The following is an 18568-nucleotide window of genomic DNA, read 5'->3' as shown; positions in this document are numbered from 1 at the left end:
GAAGCGGCGGCGGCCTAGAGGGAAGCGAGCCGGCGTCAGGAACAGGCTGAGAGCTCGTGCACACCGCACACCTCTGCCTAGCATCCTGCTCGCCAACGTCCAGTCACTGGAGAACAAGCTTGATGACCTCAGGGCCAGGATAAAGTTCCAGAGAGACATTCGGGACTGCAATCTCCTCTGCTTCACCGAGACATGGCTGAACCCAGCGGTGCCGGACCACGCCATCCAGCCGGCCGAGTTCTTCTCGGTTCACCGCATGGACAGGACACGGGACTCGGGGAAGTCAAGAGGAGGCGGCGTGTGTTTAATGGTGAACAACAACTGGTGCAACAGTGCGAACGTTGTTCCTCTCACACGCTCCTGCACACCAAATCTGGAACTACTGTCCATCATGTGTCGTCCTTTTTATCTACCTCGGGAATTTACATCGGTCATTGTAAGTGCCGTTTATATTCCACCACAAGCGGACACGGTCACCGCCTTATGCGAGCTGCATGAGGCACTCACACAGCACCAGACACAACACCGGGACGCTGCGCTTATTGTGACGGGGGACTTTAATAGCGCCAACCTCAAACGCGCAGCGCCGAACTTTTATCAACACATCTCCTGCCCCACCAGAGGTGAAAGGACACTGGACCACTGCTACACTACGGTCAAGGACGGCTACAAGGCACAATCCCGCCCTCCTTTTGGCAAATCTGATCACGCCGCCATCTTCCTCATGCCAAAATACAAACAAAGGCTGAAACAGGAAGTTCCGGTTCAGAGGAAGGTCGCGCGCTGGACGGATCAATCGGTGGCCGCGTTACAGGACGCACTCGATGACGCAGACTGGGGCATGTTCAGAAACAGCTCCGATGATGATGTCAACGTGTTTACGGAAGCGGTTGTGGGATTCATCGGGAAACTAGCGGATGATACCGTGGAGACAAAGACTATCACAACGTTTCCCAACCAGAAGCCGTGGGTGGATAAAACCATCCGCGACGCTCTGAGATCCCGCACCGCTGCCTACAACACGGGACTCACGACGGGGGACATGGACCCGTACAAAGCCGCGTCATATAACGTGCGGAGGGCGGTGAAAGAGGCGAAGCAGCGCTACGGGAGGAAACTAGAGTCACAACTCCAACAGAGTGACTCTAGGAGCCTGTGGCGGGGACTAAGGACAATAACGGACTATAAAGCACCAACAACCGGTATGACGAACGCGGCCGTGACTCTGGCAGACGAGCTGAACACTTTCTATGCTCGCTTCGAGGCTGCAGCTAAGGTCTCCAACAATGCTAGTGTTAGCGGCGCTAACGGCTGCAGACAGGAAGATACTGCCAGCACCGGAAACGTGCTCGTCATCTCCGAGCATGAAGTAAGGAGAGCCTTCAAGAGAGTGAACACCAGGAAAGCAGCAGGACCAGACGGCATCCCAGGTCGTATCCTAAGAGACTGCGCATACCAGCTAGCTCCTGTGTTCACTGAGATATTCAACATCTCTTTATCTCAGTCGGTGATCCCCACATGCTTCAAAGAGTCCATCATTGTTCCTGTCCCGAAGAAACCCCACCCTGCTTCTCTCAATGACTATCGCCCTGTAGCCCTCACCTCAGTAGTGATGAAGTGCTTTGAACGCCTGGTCAGAGACTTCATCATTTCTTCACTACCAGACACACTGGACCCACTACAGTTCGCTTACCGTCCAAATCGTTCCACAGACGATGCCATCTCTCATCTCCTCCACACATCACTCACTCACTTGGACACTAGAAGGGGGAATTATGTTAAAATGCTCTTCATAGACTACAGCTCTGCATTTAACACCATAATTCCCTCCACACTCACCACCAAGCTGGAGCATCTGGGACTCAGCTCATCTATGTGTCAGTGGATCTCCAACTTCCTAACTGGCAGACCACAGGCAGTAAGGATGGGCGGACATGTCTCAGCCTCCACCACTCTCAGCACTGGAGCCCCCCAGGGGTGTGTTCTGAGCCCCCTGCTGTACTCTCTGTACACATATGACTGCGTGGCCACTACCAGCTCCACCACCATCATCAAGTTTGCTGACGACACCGTCGTGGTGGGCCTGATCTCTGATAACAACGAGACGGCCTACCTGAAGGAGATTAGGAATCTGGAGAACTGGTGCCAGAGGAACAACCTCCTTCTAAACGTCAGTAAGACAAAGGAGCTGATAGTGGACTTCAGCACTAAGCAGGAGAGGAACTACCAGACCCCCGTCATCAACGAGTGCCCAGTGGAGAGAGTGGACAGCTTCAAATACCTCGGAGTTCACATCACGCAGGACCTGTCATGGTCCTGTCACATCAACACCGTGGTGAAAAAGGCCCGTCAGCGTCTCTACCACCTCAGACGCTTGAGAGACTTCCAACTGCCCTCCAAGGTGCTCAGGAACTTTTACTCGTGCACCATAGAGAGCATCCTGGCGGGAAACATCTTAACCTGGTTCAGGAACAGCACCATGCAGGACAGACGAGCTCTACAGAGGGTTGTGCGGTCAGCTGAGCGCACCATCCGCTCCGAGCTCCCTGACCTGCACTCAATCTACAGCAGGCGGTGCTGGACCAAGGCCAGGAAGATCGTGAAGGACCTCAGCCATCCCAACAACAGACTGTTCTCTCTGTTGAGGTCAGGAAAGCGATTCCGCTCCCTGAAGACCAACACAGAGAGACTGAGGAGGAGCTTCTTCCCGCAGGCGATACGGTCTCTCAATCACACCACCACACAGTACTGACCCACACATATGGTTCTTACACACACACTGGACTTTCTGGACATTGTTTTCACTTCATTACTTAAATCACGCTGCTGTTATTGTGTATATATTTATTTATATTTCTTCATACATTCTTATATAGTTCTATATTGTGTATTTTGTTGTACAGTTATTTTATTTTCAACTTTAATTTATATATTTTATCTTAAATTTACCCTTCATTCTAATTTGTGTTGTACAGTTATTTCATTTTTAACCTTAATTTATATTTTATTCCTTCCTAGTTAAATTTACCCTTTTTAATTTTTCATATTTATTTCCTATCTTATTCATAGCCTTTTCCTTTTTTGTTTTCTTTAGGTCACGAGCAGTTGTCCAAGCATTTCACTGCATATCGTACTGTGTATGACTGTGTACGTGACAAATAAAATTTGAATTTGAATTTTATTTATTTTTACAGTGGAAACAGCATGTCAGTGATCCATGCATCATGCTGCATTCTCATTGGTTGATGAGGACTTACACTGTGGCCAGTATAAATACGTTCCCAGACCATTAACGGTTAATTTCTCTGAGGTCTTGAAGGATGATTGCTCTCTCTTACTTCATCTGTTAGAATGAATATTAATGAGCTGAACTATCTGAAGTCTCCTGTAATGGAGTCAGAGGTTGATGATGATTTGCATACGTGCGGCCGTGTGGAGGAGGTGGGATCAGAGCGACAGCTGCTGAAGAGCGAGGAGGCGGCGGCTGAGGGAAACTCCAGCGGCTGCGCTTTCACACCAGATTTAGAGAAGAAGAGGGCGAGAAGGAGCTGAAGATGACGAGGAGCAGATGGAGAGAAGCAGCAGGAGTGCATGAGCGTGCACGACTCACGAGTTTACCTGCAGAAAAAAGTATGTGTCAATGAAAGTGTTTACGTTTCATCCTGTCAGACAGGAAGTGACCATCTCTCTGCTCCTCATCAGCCAAAATGTTTCGTTCCCCCTTCGTAACACCTGTATGCTGGGGGGATGTTTGCATTGTTAGGGGCGTGGCCTATTTGACTGACAGGTGGGCTACACCGGTGCAGGTTCGGTCTCTCGCTGTTGACTGTGTGACCGGTAAAAGGCTTCAGTCGGCCCATTCTTGTGAAAAACACGAGCTCTGTAATTCTTCTGACACTGATCTGTTTCACAGTCTGAGGAGAGACCCACTCCACTGTTATCAGAGCGTTTCACACCTTCGAGTGGGCGTAAATCACTTCATATGAAAACATAATTTTAACATTTAGCCGCTTTGCTGTAGATGCAGTCGGCTCGTCACCAGCAGCTCATTTCCATCTTTCTGCCACTTTTCCACTCATGTCAGCTGCTGCTTTCAGCTCATTATGTGACCTCGTTCAATCGAGAGCTGCACAGTTAGCGTTAAAAACAGAATAAATTTAAAGGGACGGGATTCTTTCATCACAAACACAAGTGTTCAGACTCAGATCAGAGAGTCGCAGGTTGGTTTCAGGACTGGAAAACAAAGGTGGTTTTCAGTAAACGGTTTCTTCTCTAATCTTCAGTCGAAAAGCAGCGAGAAGAGAAAAACATCAGGTGATGAAATGAGATGAAGGTGAGGTGGGAGGAAAATGTGAAGGGAAGCGGACTGAGCTGAGAGAGTGAGGTGTCAGAGGTCCAGAGTCTTCAGAGACTTAAATGAACAATCAGCGGCAGAGAGGAGAGGAAGGTGTCAGGCGAGGAGGAGGAGGTGCTGAAAGGAGACGCAGCCAGGGAGAGAGTATTGATTCCTCTAAACGCAGGGGATTAACGGCGGTGAGGAGGAGAGAGAGAAGAAGAAAGCAGAGGTGACGGGTAATCACCCGACAGGCGGGTTCCCGCCTGCCGCGTGTTCCCTGGAAGCAGCTTTTGACGGCATGCTGTGTGCGAGTTTTTTTTAATTAACTTATTGGGAATTTCGGTTGTTTATAACCCACACCTGCCACTCAGGGAGAATAAGGGTGACCCAAAAAACCCACATCAGAAAATCCTGCTGATATCTGCACTGATGTGGACGGGTGGCGTGTCAGGATGCCACGTCAGGATGCCACGTAGGTCGATGGAAATGGAAGTGATCAGCCTACAGAGGGCTCAGTTCAAAGACGCCCTGAAAATCAATGTGAAAACATGATGCAGCGGGCGCTCGGTAGTTTGGACGGCCCCCACGTGCTTGTACACATGCTCGATGTCACGCTGTGGTGGGCGTAGTTTGTGATGTGGCAGCAGGGAAGGCTGACACACCGGAGCACCATCAGCAATCACGCCTCTTCGCATAAAAACAATGAACTGGGTCCTGAGTTGTGTATGTGTGGCTGGCCCGGTGTGTAAGTGACGACAACCGAAATAAAGGAAAGCGTTTGAAAGTACAAGAACGTGGTCGAGTCTGCCACACATCTTCTACACACGTCATTCTTAATGAGTTGATGGATGGCATCCTGGGGAACTCCTCCCACATCTGGACCAGCTCATCACTGAGGTGCAGCCTGGCGGCGTCGGGTGGACCGAAGCATCCTGTCCTACAGCTGTACTGTTGGATTCTGGTATCAGTATCTTCATCTTCGACCCAGGGCAGGCGCTGACACGGGTCCAGTCCATTTATGAAGTGGCTCCCCGCTGCACAGCTTACACTACGCTGCGCAGCCGGTGTTTCAGTTCAGCTATCAGAGTCCTCCAGCTGTAGACCCTTCCTGTTAGGGGGGGGCGGGGGGGGGGGGTCTCATTGAGGTCTGTGCTGCACCTGTTGGTAATTTCATTAACAGCACAGTAGCTGATTACACCTCCTCTAATGACCTGAGCAGATCAAAATCCCAGTTTCACAGACTTGATGTTGTACTCTGATTCAAAAGTGCTGCTTTCATTCTTTGAACAGTGTTACAGAGTGTTACAGTGTGACAGTGTGTTAGTTACAGTGTGTTACAGTGTTACAGTGTGTTACAGTGACAGTGTGTGACAGTGTGTTACAGTGTTACAGTGTGTTACAGTGACAGTGTGTGACAGTGTGTTACAGTGTTACAGTGTGTTACAGTGTGACAGTGTGTTAGTTACAGTGTGTGACAGTGTGTTACAGTGTTACAGTGTGTTACAGTGTGACAGTGTGTTAGTTACAGTGTGTTACAGTGACAGTGTGTTACAGTGTGTTACAGTGACAGTGTGTGACAGTGTGTTACAGTGTTACAGTGTGTTACAGTGACAGTGTGTGACAGTGTGTTACAGTGTTACAGTGTGTTACAGTGTGACAGTGTGTTAGTTACAGTGTGTGACAGTGTGTTACAGTGTTACAGTGTGTTACAGTGTGACAGTGTGTTAGTTACAGTGTGTGACAGTGTGTTACAGTGTTACAGTGTGTTACAGTGTGACAGTGTGTTAGTTACAGTGTGTGACAGTGTGTTACAGTGTTACAGTGTGTTACAGTGTGACAGTGTGTTAGTTACAGTGTGTGACAGTGTGTTACAGTGTTACAGTGTGACAGTGTGTTAGTTACAGTGTGTTAGTTACAGTGTGTGACAGTTACAGTGTGTTACAGTGACAGTGTGTTACAGTTATCAAATCAAATTCAAATTCAAATTTTATTTGTCACGTACACAGTCATACACAGTACGATATGTAGTGAAATGCTTGGACAACTGCTCGTGACCTAAAGAAAACAAAAAAGGAAAAGGCTATGAATAAGATAGGAAATAAATATGAAAAATTAAAAAGGGTAAATTTAACTAGGAAGGAATAAAATATAAATTAAGGTTAAAAATGAAATAACTGTACAACACAGGGAAGAATAAGATAAAGATAAATATATAAATTAAAGTTGAAAATAAAATAACTGTACAACAAAATACACAATATAGAACTATATAAGAATGTATGAAGAAATCTAAATATAAATAAATATATACACAATAACAGCAGCTGTACAAGTATTAACCGGAAATGAAGAATATAGTGACCAGTGTTGTGCAAAACCAAAGTCCAGAAAGTCCAGTGTGTGTGTAAGAACTGTATGTGTGGGTCAGTACTGTGTGGTGGTGTGATTGAGAGACCGTATCGCCTACATCGTTACAGTGTGTTACAGTGTGTTAGTGTGACAGTGTGTTAGTTACAGTGTGTTACAGTTACAGTAGGTTACAGTGTTACAGTGTGTTACAGTGACAGTGTGTGACAGTGTGTTACAGTTACAGTGTGTTACAGTAGGTTACAGTGTTACTGTGACAGTGTGTGACAGTGTGTTAGTTACAGTGTGTTACAGTTACAGTAGGTTACAGTGTTACAGTGTGTTACAGTTACACTGTGTTACAGTGTGTTACAGTTACAGTGTTACAGACTCCACCTGTTTCTGAAAGAAAACATGTTTAAAGCTCGTCTACCGATTCAAATGACGGTGTGTTCAGAGTCTGAACGAGATTATTTCAGGAGGTTTTCTTCTCAGCAGCAGCCTGACTGCTGTGTGCAGTGGGTGGTGAAAAGTGACAGAGGAGGACATGCAGGAGGAGGTGGAGGCGTGACATCCAGGTGTCGATAGGTTGGAGGCTTCGTGCTGTGTGGCTGCAACAGAGAGAGACGGGTGGACAGCGGGAGGGTGGGAGTCAAAGGAAGGAATACATAAAGGAGGGATTTGTGTGGACGTGTTAACTGCTGCCACACAGAGCAGCTCAAGATTTGGGAGGCTGGAATCATTATGCACATTTTTAACATTTTTCTCTCTTATTTTGAAAGTCTTTGTGTTTCCCTCTCAGATGAGTGGGTGCAGCATCACCCACAGGTTTGTGGCAGCGTTACCATGATGGATGTTGGTTTTCTGCAGGTAGAGATCTGTGTTGGTGTTATCCACAGCAGCAGAGACGGCTGCTGATGGGCACGCAGTCACGCCCAGGTAGAAACTGGAGCTCCGCCTTCTAGACGCTCTGTTAGTACAGTAACCTCACAGCAGCCATGTTACTGGTCACATGACTCATTCAAAAGGCTCCAACAGCACAAACAGGATGCAGAGGTCCAGTTCAGCCTATCAGACACCTCTCAGTCAAAGGCCACGCCCCTAACGATGCAGACTTTAAATGATCTATGTAGACCAAACAGCTTGTGCCGTTTGTTAAACTGTCAGTGTGACCTTTCCCCTCTGTGGGAGTTTCACTCTGTTGATGAGCACGCTGACCGGCACCTAAACTTTACAGATGTGTGCCAGGGAGGTGCTGGGAGGAGGTGAGGAGGAGTGGAGGCTGAATCTAGTGAAGAAAGGTTGTGAAGTGAAAACATATGAAGGGAGCAGATGGGCTGAGAAGGCAGCGAGTGTGAAGAGCGGGTGTTGATGTCTGCGGGAAGAGTGTTTCCCTTCGCGCCCGCGGCGTTAACTCACATGTCCCATCATGCACTGGGGCGAACGCCGGCAACAGAGACAACAAAGTGACTGATGAGTTTGTCTTTCTGTCCTCAGCCCACCAGCGAGGAAGACCTCTGTCCCATCTGCTACGCCCACCCCATCTCTGCCATCTTCAAGCCCTGCTCACACAAGTCCTGCAAGTGAGTCGCGCGCACACACACACACACGTCGGGTATTCATATCTAATTGACATAATAGACAACCCCTTACCATAACCTTATCGTAACACTGGCACTAACGCCACATTCTGAGTCTCAAACATGCTGGTGGCGGGCAGCACATCCCGAGTTTACAGGACGCTGAGACGGCGATGAAGAATGCCTTGCTCGGTACAGCTGATGACGTGACGGCGAGTGTGGGGCAAGCAGGATCTTGAAAGTGTGAGATTGATCCTGCAGACGTCCTGACACACACAGATATGGCTGACTCGCACACTCTCACCTGTGTGTGTGAGTCAGCTGTTTCCTTACTGCAGCTGGACGCCGCCGTGGGCGCAGACCTCGTTCATATCTGGATGCATATTTCATGCTATCCTGAAGGTGCGCTTGATTTAGCTGAGCTGGCACGCCGACTCAGCGGCCGTATGGATTGCTGCAGCATGATGGAGAGCGCTGTCACCGGGTGAACCAGCTGATTCCTCCTCGTGACAAACGGACCCGTGAGAGCAGCTCTGAGCGTTCACTCGGGCCCCTCTAAAACACACAGACAGGTTTCAGTGTGTGTCACACATCACGCCGGGTGAAACGAAGCTTCAAAACGGATCAAACGTCGTGTCGTCTGATTGGACAGCTGTGTGTTGTCGGTCCTCTGGCAGCTTTCTTGGCTCAATAACGACTTAAACACCGTCAGAAAAATAATCTTAATTCTGCCACATTATTCTTTATTCTTACTGAACCTTTCAAAATAAAAGCCAAAACCTTCAAACCAATATTACCACCATTAAAAAACATCTAAAGTAACATTTAATTGTATAGCACCTTTCAAAATAAAAATCACAAAGTGCTTCACAGAAACGCTAAAACACAGAAACAAAAATGATTTTAGCTGTTTTATAAAAGAGACTGCTGAGTCCACAGAGCTGAAGCTCAAAGGGAGAGGGGTCCAGAGTCTGGGGGCCACAGTTACAAAAGCTCTGTCAACTTTTGTTTTCAGCCTCATATGATGGACAACCAGCAAGCCCTGATCACATGACCTCAGGGACCTGCTGGGATGTAAAAGATCTCTGATATATGTCGGTGCTCGTCCATGCAGAGCTCAGAACGTGCTGAAGAGGGAGTAAATACAACAGAAACAATCTGATAAACCCTGAGACAGAAAATCCCCCGACAGCTTCGTTAGAGTCGTTCAGGTTAGCCGCTGTTCTTTAAATATGGCTCATTGATGGGGTGGGCGCAGGAAGTGATGCAGAGCGGTGAAAAGCATCATCCCAAAGAACCAAAAGCACGACCTAAGTGTCGTCTTACAAAGAGATCCGCACATGACGTAGCCAGCAGGTCCTGGCTCGCCTTCATCTGTCTGAGTGTTTGGAGGCAGGTCGCCTCCCACAGCTGCAACCTGGCCCTCAGAGGTGGACCTGCAGCTCGCTGCTGCACGTGCTCACAGTAACCCTCCAACAGCAAAACGAAGATGTGTCAGCGCAGCTCAGTCACACATAAACACCTTACATGCTCAAAGCTGTTTGCAGACGATCACATGATCAGCGTAACTTCCTGTTTCCTCTGCAGAGCCTGCATCAACCAGCACCTGATGAACAACAAGGACTGCTTCTTCTGCAAGGCCACCATCACCGGAGTCGAGGACTACAGCAAGCCGGCCTCCTCCTAACACACACACACACACACACACACACACACACACACACACACACACACACACACACACACATATATGCAGGGTGAAATGAGGCACCATAACTACACACAAAAAACCAGAGCAGTGATGTGAAGGCAGCAGCAGAACCAGCTGTCACATTAGCACAACAGCACCTCCACCTGTCAAAGCGAGTACACCACGCGCACAGACACACACACAGTGCTACAGGGCAACAGGATGCAGGCGTGTCGCCTCTGCAGAAACACACAAACAGGAAACAAAGGAGAACCTCATCCTCAGCAGAGGAAGGCTTCCTCCAGGACTCCCACAGTAATTTAACACAGACACACAAAACTCACATAAAACACACGAAAAGGTCGACAAAGAGCCAAACAACCGCAGATAGGATCCAGCGTCCTCCATCACCACCTGATCCACAGCTCAGAGAGCTGTACCTGTACACACACGCCTGCTGGACTGTTGTTACCCTGCTGTGACAGCGTTTCTGTCCTTATCACCGTCAGGCTCCAGATTCAGTGTCACAAACAAAGAGGGCGTCACTGCTGTTGAAAAGCTGCTTTAAGATAAACGTCCACATCATTAAGAAGTGATTTCAGGTCTCATAAACTTCATTCACAGCAGAACACAGAAACATGTGACCTGTTCAAATCGGTTAAATAAGCAAACGTCCATCCTTTAACTACAGGCTGCTCTTCATCAGTAAAATTCAAACCGTCAGCAGATGTTTGAACTGTTCTCCACGAATCAGAGAAAACCTGAACCTGGCGTGGATGAGACGCACATGTGTATCCGGATTACTGCGCTGATGATGATGACGGTGGTGTTTCTGCTGGAGGAGTCGTTGCGTGCTCGCTGTACTCTGCTGTTAGTTCCACAGTTATGATTTCACACATGTTCACACTGTGGGGCGCCGTTTGTAAAATGAAACATGCTGAAATTAACTGCAATATTTTTCCACATTTAGCTAAAAACGAGTCCTTTTTTTACAACATTTAGTAAAATACTTGTAACTTTTCACAGTTAAAACACAGTTTTGAATGTTAAATCTAAATATTATATTTAAATCTAAATGTTACAGGAAACTAAATATTTAGGCTAACATGTAAAATTTATTGTACGGAAATACCAAAATAAAAGCTTTACGAAAACCTCGGGAAAAAGGAGAACACATGAGAACCGTTTGGACTCAATCTACACATGGTTCATTTTCTTAAAATCACTTTGGACAACACTATTTTACGCCATTTAGCTGCTGGTTAAAGTTAGGTTATGGTTAGCTTTAGGGCTGGAACGTCTATAACCGCGGGACCGTCCACTGGGATTCAGCCATAACCCGGCGCGGACCATAAGTTTCCTCAGGAACGCCGCGGGACGTGACAAAACATTGGTATGCTACGCCCCGGGAGAGAGCAGACACAGCCCCGGGGCTGTGTGTGACCATCAGGTGTGAAATGACCCCTGCTGGTCACTTCTCACCGCCATGAGCTGCTTCACTTCCTGCCTACCAGCAGCGATTTAGCTGAGAACCTCCGAAGATCCGTTTCGTCGGCCATCCAAAGGTTCAGCAGTAGTGCGCTCAGCAGCTGCAGTCTCCACTTCACAATCGCTGCAGCACACGGACATGCTCGTAGGCAAGAAGTGAAGCAGCTCATGGCGATGAGAAGTGAGGGGGAGAGCAGACATAATCCGACCAATACCGGCACACTTTTGCACCGGAGGTTTTCGTAAAGCTTTTATTTTGGTATTTCCGTTGATCCGTACAATAAATTTGCATGTTAGCCTAAATATTTAGTTTCCTGTAACATTAACTTTTCATATTTAAAATTGTGTTTTAAATATGAAAAGTTAAAAAATATTTTACTAAATGTAAAAAAGTTCTTCACAAAAACATGTTTTTGTAAGGTTTTGAGCTAAATGTGGAAAAATGTTGCCGTTAATTTCACGTTACAAACGGCGCCTCATATCACACAGTCTGAATGCGACGCCGTCACTTTGTTTTCAGCATGTTGAGGACGGCGTGCCCCAGCGGCGTGTTTATGGCGTGTTAGCGGCACCTCTGTGTGCCGCTCCGGGCTCCTGTAACCACATTAAATTATTTATCCTGAACCAGCAACCGTCTCTGTTCATTTTGTGAATTTATTGATTATTACTGATTAGTTATTGGAGTTTCTTGCTAGCCGAGCCAGCTGACCTCAGAGCGCTGACTCCGCAGTCTGACGTGAAGCTCGATTTTCTTCCTTTATGGGACAAACGGAAAAGGCTTCACTGTTCTCAGCCTGTCAGGTGTAGGGATGGGTATCGTTTAGGTTTTATCCGATACCGGTACCAAACCGGTACTTTTGAAACTGTGCCGGTGCTTAAAGAATGGAGAACACAAAATTGGTCCAAAAACCTCTCATGTTCAGCTGTTTTTTTGTAAAAAGATAACAATGTTAGCCTTTTCTGCAGCTATGGGGCATATATGGCATCACTCTTGGCTGGAAGCAGTGCTTAAACAATGGAAAAAACACCAACTTTGTCCAAAAACCTCTCATGTTCAGCTGTTTTTTTGTAAAAAGATAACAATGTTAGCCTTTTCTGCAGCTATGGGGCATATATGGCATCACTCTTGGCTGGAAGCAGTGCTTAAACAATGGAAAAAACACCAACTTTGTCCAAAAACCTCTCATGTTCAGCTGTTTTCCACTTTGGTCATTTTAGCCTTTTTGGCCAGGGTGAAGGGAGTATCTGCCATCAAACAAGAGGACAGCTGCATGTAGCTATGATGATGTTTGCTAGTTCACCTTACATGCATTAATGTAATAACGTGGTTAGCCTACTCAACGTAAATTACACACGAACAACATGAAGCTACTCACGCAGAGAAGAACGGCTGCTGCTGCATCATCATCCTCATCATTTCTGCTACACTGGCAGGGCTAGGGGCCAGGACTCTCCTCTTCGGGTTCTTGGGGGATGTTGCTAACTCCGGGTCCGATAACAGGCACCACACCCGCAGTAGATGTGCTCGGTGTGAGGTCTCGCAGCAAGCTATCAAATACGGCGCATTTCTCGGCTTTTAAAAAAACGCTATGCGTCGCCAGGTGTTTCATCAGATTCGAGGTGTTACCTCCTTTGACAGTATCACAGTATCAGCTTAAAGCACTTGTTGCTGCTGAGTTTGCATCTTTTGCTGTGAATACGTACCTGGACCCGCCTACTATCCTTGGAAAGGTAAAATGATCCAAAGTGTATGACATCTCAGGAAAAAAAAAGCACCAAAATGTGCGCTGCTTTTCGGTCTGGTGACTACCGTTTATGTCAGAACCAGACCCAGATACCGGTACCCATCCCTAGTCAGGTGTCGATCGCTGGGTGAGATCCTGAACGTTGACGCAGCAGAAACCACCCCGCTGAAGGAGCAGACGAGGTGATGGAGCTCCACCCCTCACCTGACTCACCTGAGACGAACCAGGAGGCAGGAAACTGAACACATCTCTAAGTTACCGTACTCAAAGACCTGCTGTAAGAAACCGGAACCGTCAGGGTCACCTAGTCCAGCCCTAACTATATGCTTTAGCAAAAAGGAAAGTTTGAAGCCTAATCTTGAAAGTAGAGATAGTGTCTGTCTCCTGAATCCAAACTGGAAGCTGGTTCCACAGAAGAGGGGCCTGAAAACTGAAGGCTCTGCCTCCCATTCTACTTTTAAATACTCTAGGAACAACAAGTAGGCCTGCAGAGCGAGAGCCAAGTGCTCTAATAGGGTGATATGGTACTACAAGGTCATTAAGATAAGATGGGGCCTGATTATTTAAGAAGGGGACATGAAACGCTGCCCACATAAAGGCTCATTTACACCATGTTTAAAGTTTTAAAACATGTTTAGCGCCATCTTCTGTCAGTACGGAGCGTGACGTCTTGTGGTTGGTTGAGGCTAACAGACTCGCATTAGTTTATGTTAGCTAACTAGTAACAGGATGTCCATGTTACCGTCTGCAGCAGGAAGTGGCTGTTCGCTGTTTGGCTAGCTGCACTGAAACAGGATAATCCAGCTGTTAGCCGTGATGTTGGCGTTTGTAAATGAGCCTGTGTGAGTCACCACACCTGGAGTCCAACACTGCAGCTGTTCCTCACCGAGCCGTGAAATCTGCCTGCAAACGGATGTTTGTAAGATGCAATCAGCTCACTGTGTAATAAAATCTTTTTTCCCAACACAATCAAACAGTTTCCAGCATCTGCATGCACATCACACCAAAAACACAAGTTTCTTATGAAACATGATAGAAAATCCTGACATCCATCAGCAGAGATTTTATTGCATAAAGTAGAGCAGATTGCATCAGCTGATTGGTGTCAGTGCAGCCAAACAATGAAGAACCACTTGCTGTTGTGTGTCTAAACTTTTAAACACTTATTTCACAGTGTGTCAGAGTTATATCTGTCAGGGCGTGTGTGTGTGTGTGCGTGCAGCGTTTTTATGTCCTCTTTATTTAACAGCGAAGGAGAAGTGTGCTCCGCATGAAATGATCTTGTGTCTGTGTGTGCGTTTGCTTCACAGACTTTGTGTTTGTGCTTTCACTGCTGTTTTCTAATGAAAGCGCTTTGACTCGATGTGTAACAAACTGCACTCACACAGCATCCAGTCAGATGTCACACTGACCTCGGTTATTCCCCTGGACTGGACAGTCTGCAGTTCACACTCACAGTTTTCTTCATGTAGATTCAGGCGGAGTGGACAGAGGCCACAGGATCACTCTTCATCATGGCTTCAAACTCCTCATTTCACACCTGTAAACAAAGATGGCCGAAGCCTCAGAGTCCGGTGGATGACCTCTGTGCTCGTCGGAGTGACTGCGTGCTGAGTGTTGTTCCTGTGTGAAACCACAGAGTTCAGGTTGTAACCGGTGCAGTCAGGACGCTGGGGAAGGATACGACGGTCTGTACGAGCGGGTGATGTGGTCAGAGACGCAGCTTTGAAATATTTCAGCTTTGCTTTGAATCTGAAACCTTCAGCTCTGTACACCAGATTTAAACTGTGGTGTGTGTGTGAGAGAGAGACCTGTTGGTCAGGCCGGGTGGACGGAGTTTATAGATTGAGACAGAAATAGCTGCAGCAGGGGTGGAGAGAGGGAGGAAGAGGAGCGGTGGTGAAGATGAAGGAGACGTGCACAAGGACAGCCAGAGTATTTATAGAGGAACAGGAGCCTTCAGTTTCCCCTGATCGATGGAGGAGCACAAGACCTGCACACAAATGGCTGTGTGTGTGTGTGTGCGTGTGTGTGTGTGTGCGTGTGTGTGTGTGAAGGTAAATGGGTCAATGACAGCAGCGGGGAAAAGTTTCCATGTTAACTGGAACTTGAAAACAAGCTCGTCCAGGCAGAGTGAGCACACCTCCACCTGCCAGGAGGAGCAGCACACAACGTGTGTGTGTGTTTGTTTTACATGTGAGATAAGTGTTCAATGTTATTATTTTTATTTATGTTGTTGTTGTTCTGTTGCTGATGATGAGCGATCACAGCATGTGGTTTAAAGATGAAGCTCTGTCTCCACCTGCTGGCCGACCCTCAGCCTCACACCTGCTGACTAATCACCTGTTCACACTCAGCGTTATGAACACACAGCAGTTATTAGTCACTGTGAGCTCCTGAGATTATTAGATATACGAGCCACTCATATTTTGCGCTCTCACCTGAGTGAAGCCACAACATGTCAGACTATAGATCGCCATGATTGGAGCTCAGCTGAGAGGAAAAGTGTGGAGGAGACGTGATGAAGTCAAAGGTCAACATGAGCACGTGTCGGACGCTCTACAGTTATCATGTGTTTAAAACTAGGTTTCATTTGTTGTCTTTGATTCACTGAACTACTTTTCTTTGTTGGGTGCTTTAACTCCTGAAGTTAAAGTTGCATAACAGCTTCATGCTGTTTTGTGATTGGACTCCTCTGTGTGGGATAGGCTCCACCCCTCCAGCTGCGACCTTATACGTGGAGGTAAACGGATGGCTGAGTTCTCTGGGCCCTATTTCAGGAAGCCGGTTTAGTGCAAACTCTGAGTAAGTATACCCTGAGATAACGAAAACTCTGGGTTTTCGGTTTCACAAAGCGAGTTTAGATTAATTCTGAGTGAGTCACTATGACGACACACTCCGTGAAGCTAACCTGCCCCCTAGCAGGTTTACTACAACTAACCCTGACCTTCTCCGCCTCTTTGTTGGAAACCTGACTGTAGGAAGTGTCAGACATGGCGTGCTCCTTCCTTGAAGAGCCAGTAGATGTTGAAGCCCAAATTCTCCGCAGAGCTCTCCGCCGGGAGAGAGTGATTAGAGCGCGTTCGGACATTTTATCATTTCCTGATGATTTCCTGTGTGAACGTTACCATTTTTCAGCACAATCTATAAGTTATTTGGATAACATCCTCAGGCCTAATATTGCTCATGTGACACATCGCGGACATGCTCTCAGTTCTGTACATATTATTTGTATTGCACTTCGGTTTTTTGCAAACGGGAGCTTTCTGTATAATATTGGTGATGCTGAGCACGTTTCCAAGGCTACCGTCTGTCGGGCAGTCAGGAATGTTACAGTTGCACTGAAACGTCTCCTGTACTCGTTTGTGGTGTTCCCCGGTCATAGACCCACAAGATTTATCAAAGAGGGATGCCACAAAATTGCAGGTATCAGGATGACCAAAACTTAATTCATGATGTGGTGATATTTGAACTACTACTTAAATCTTACATTTATTCTCACGGTTCCCAGGCGTGATTGGCTGTATAGATGGCACTCACATTCCAATCATTGCTCCTTCAGTAAATGAAGGAGACTATGTGAACAGGAAGTCTTTCCACAGCATTAATGTACAGGTACATAGTTCCCTGTAGCATGTCAAACTAACAAATTATTTCATTATAGTAATGGATGCTAATTTGTGTTCTCTGCACTGTGAAGATCATATGTGATGCTGCCAACATTATCACAAATGTGGAAGCCAACTGCTCAGCCTCTGTGAGTGGTGGTGGTGGAGGACCCCCACCTGTTTTTCAGGCCTCTGCTTTTTTCTGTTGGCTATAACGGGTCACATTTGAGCACACAGAGTAAGCAAATATGTACTTGTAATGTGCTCAGATAATTTCAATAAGTGCTTACAGAAAGAAAATTAATGTAGCCTCTAACTGCAATTGATTTACATCGGACAAACAGACCAAGCACTATGGCTCATAATACAATTACACCACCTGTTTGGACTATATTTTTATATTTCATTTTTACTTGCTGCCAGGAACGTTTGGGGCCTGTTGGGTTGCACCTGCGCTCAAATCACGTCACAAAATAAAATGTATGAAATAAAAAATAAAATATAATATAATATAATAAAATAACGTGTTAAATGGGTGGAAATCCCTAGATCAATGTTTAAATTAACACTCACGCATTGACTCTGTCGGCTATGTTTTGCCATGCATGCTCCCTTTCTTTTGCAGCTGAGGCTGTGTTACTTTTTTTCCGTGGAATTTGCATGTTATCAGCATATGCTGCCATCAGAATTTCGGCCTCAAGGGCTGTAAGATACACTGACCGCGCCTTCTTTCCCTCCGTCTCCATGGTGACTCGCTTAATCTGTGCTCCACTAATCAGGGCTTTATGTATCCTCGTCCGCGCGCTTCACTTGGGGTTAAAGCAACTCCGCGTTGACTGAACTAATTGTTATCAGCCTTTCTGAAACCGAATATTACGAGTTGGACAGTTTGGGGTTACTCAACCCTGAGTATCGTTTTTCACTCTGAGTTTTCTAAACCGGCTTCCTGAAACAGGGCCCGGGTCACACCCAAACAAACTGTGTAAACCTCTAACATTCACAGACTGTTTATGAAGAAGCAGCCAGTATGGACGTGTGTGTTAAACCGGCAGTGTGTCTAATGTCCAGCAGGGGGCGACTCCTCTATGAAGGGGCTGAGGGCGCGCTGTGAATAATTTACCTGCAGTCACAATCCGGTTGTTCAGTGATGACGTGATGAATCCTACTTGCGGGCCTAAAGTAGTCTGCGTTTAATATGGCTTTTGTGTTGTTAACATGTTTAATGTTTTGTATTTTCTTCTATTTAATCTCAAAAAGCTCCTAAAACAGTCAGTGATCCCTGTTGACCTCCCTCGGCTTTTATTACCGCTAATCATTTATTTAAGCTCAGTTTTTAAAACCTTAGGATGTAACTACAGCCCAGCCCATGCAGCAGTATATGAATGACTAACCTCGTATTGTGGATGGATTATCTCAGTTGTTCTCCTGGCTGAAGTTTGGTCCTTTTACAGCATCCTGCCATGCGATTACATTTGTTCCTGACCACCGAGAACACTCACGGTAACTTTTATCGAGTGGAAAAAAAGTTAGCTTGTTTATATTATGCTAACATAGCTGTGTCGCTAGCGGTCACGTAGCACATCAACCAGCTAGCCCAACTTCAGTAACCCTACAAACGTCACTGCTGTTTAGTTTTCTGTCTTCATTTATGTTGGAAGTGATAACAGAGCTGTACGTTTGAATTTGTTTCCAAAACCCCGCAGTCAGGACATGCTATATTGTATTTAGATAGAAGCTAGCGAGCTAACTTCCTGTTAACTTCTAACTCCGTTAAA

General features: G+C 46.5%; 1 protein-coding gene across 1 annotated transcript in view; it reads left to right on the top strand.

Annotated features, from left to right (window-relative positions):
• rnf123 (ring finger protein 123) overlaps positions 1-12088 on the top strand; it is a 109579-nt gene extending 97491 nt beyond the window's left edge. Inside the window, exons 39-40 of the mRNA XM_080892507.1 lie at positions 8180-8265; positions 9850-12088. Of these exons, the coding sequence (XP_080748633.1) occupies positions 8180-8265; positions 9850-9949 (186 nt within the window). The 3' untranslated portion in view covers positions 9950-12088. The remainder of the gene's footprint in view (positions 1-8179; positions 8266-9849) is intronic.
• The last annotated feature ends 6480 nt before the right edge of the window (positions 12089-18568 follow it).

The sequence above is a fragment of the Rhamphochromis sp. 'chilingali' genome (assembly GCF_963969265.1).
Source record: "Rhamphochromis sp. 'chilingali' genome assembly, chromosome: 9".
Classification (NCBI taxonomy): domain Eukaryota; kingdom Metazoa; phylum Chordata; class Actinopteri; order Cichliformes; family Cichlidae; genus Rhamphochromis; species Rhamphochromis sp. 'chilingali'.
The sequence above is the reverse complement of the archived record's forward strand: the minus strand, read 5'-3'. Positions and strand labels throughout refer to the sequence as shown.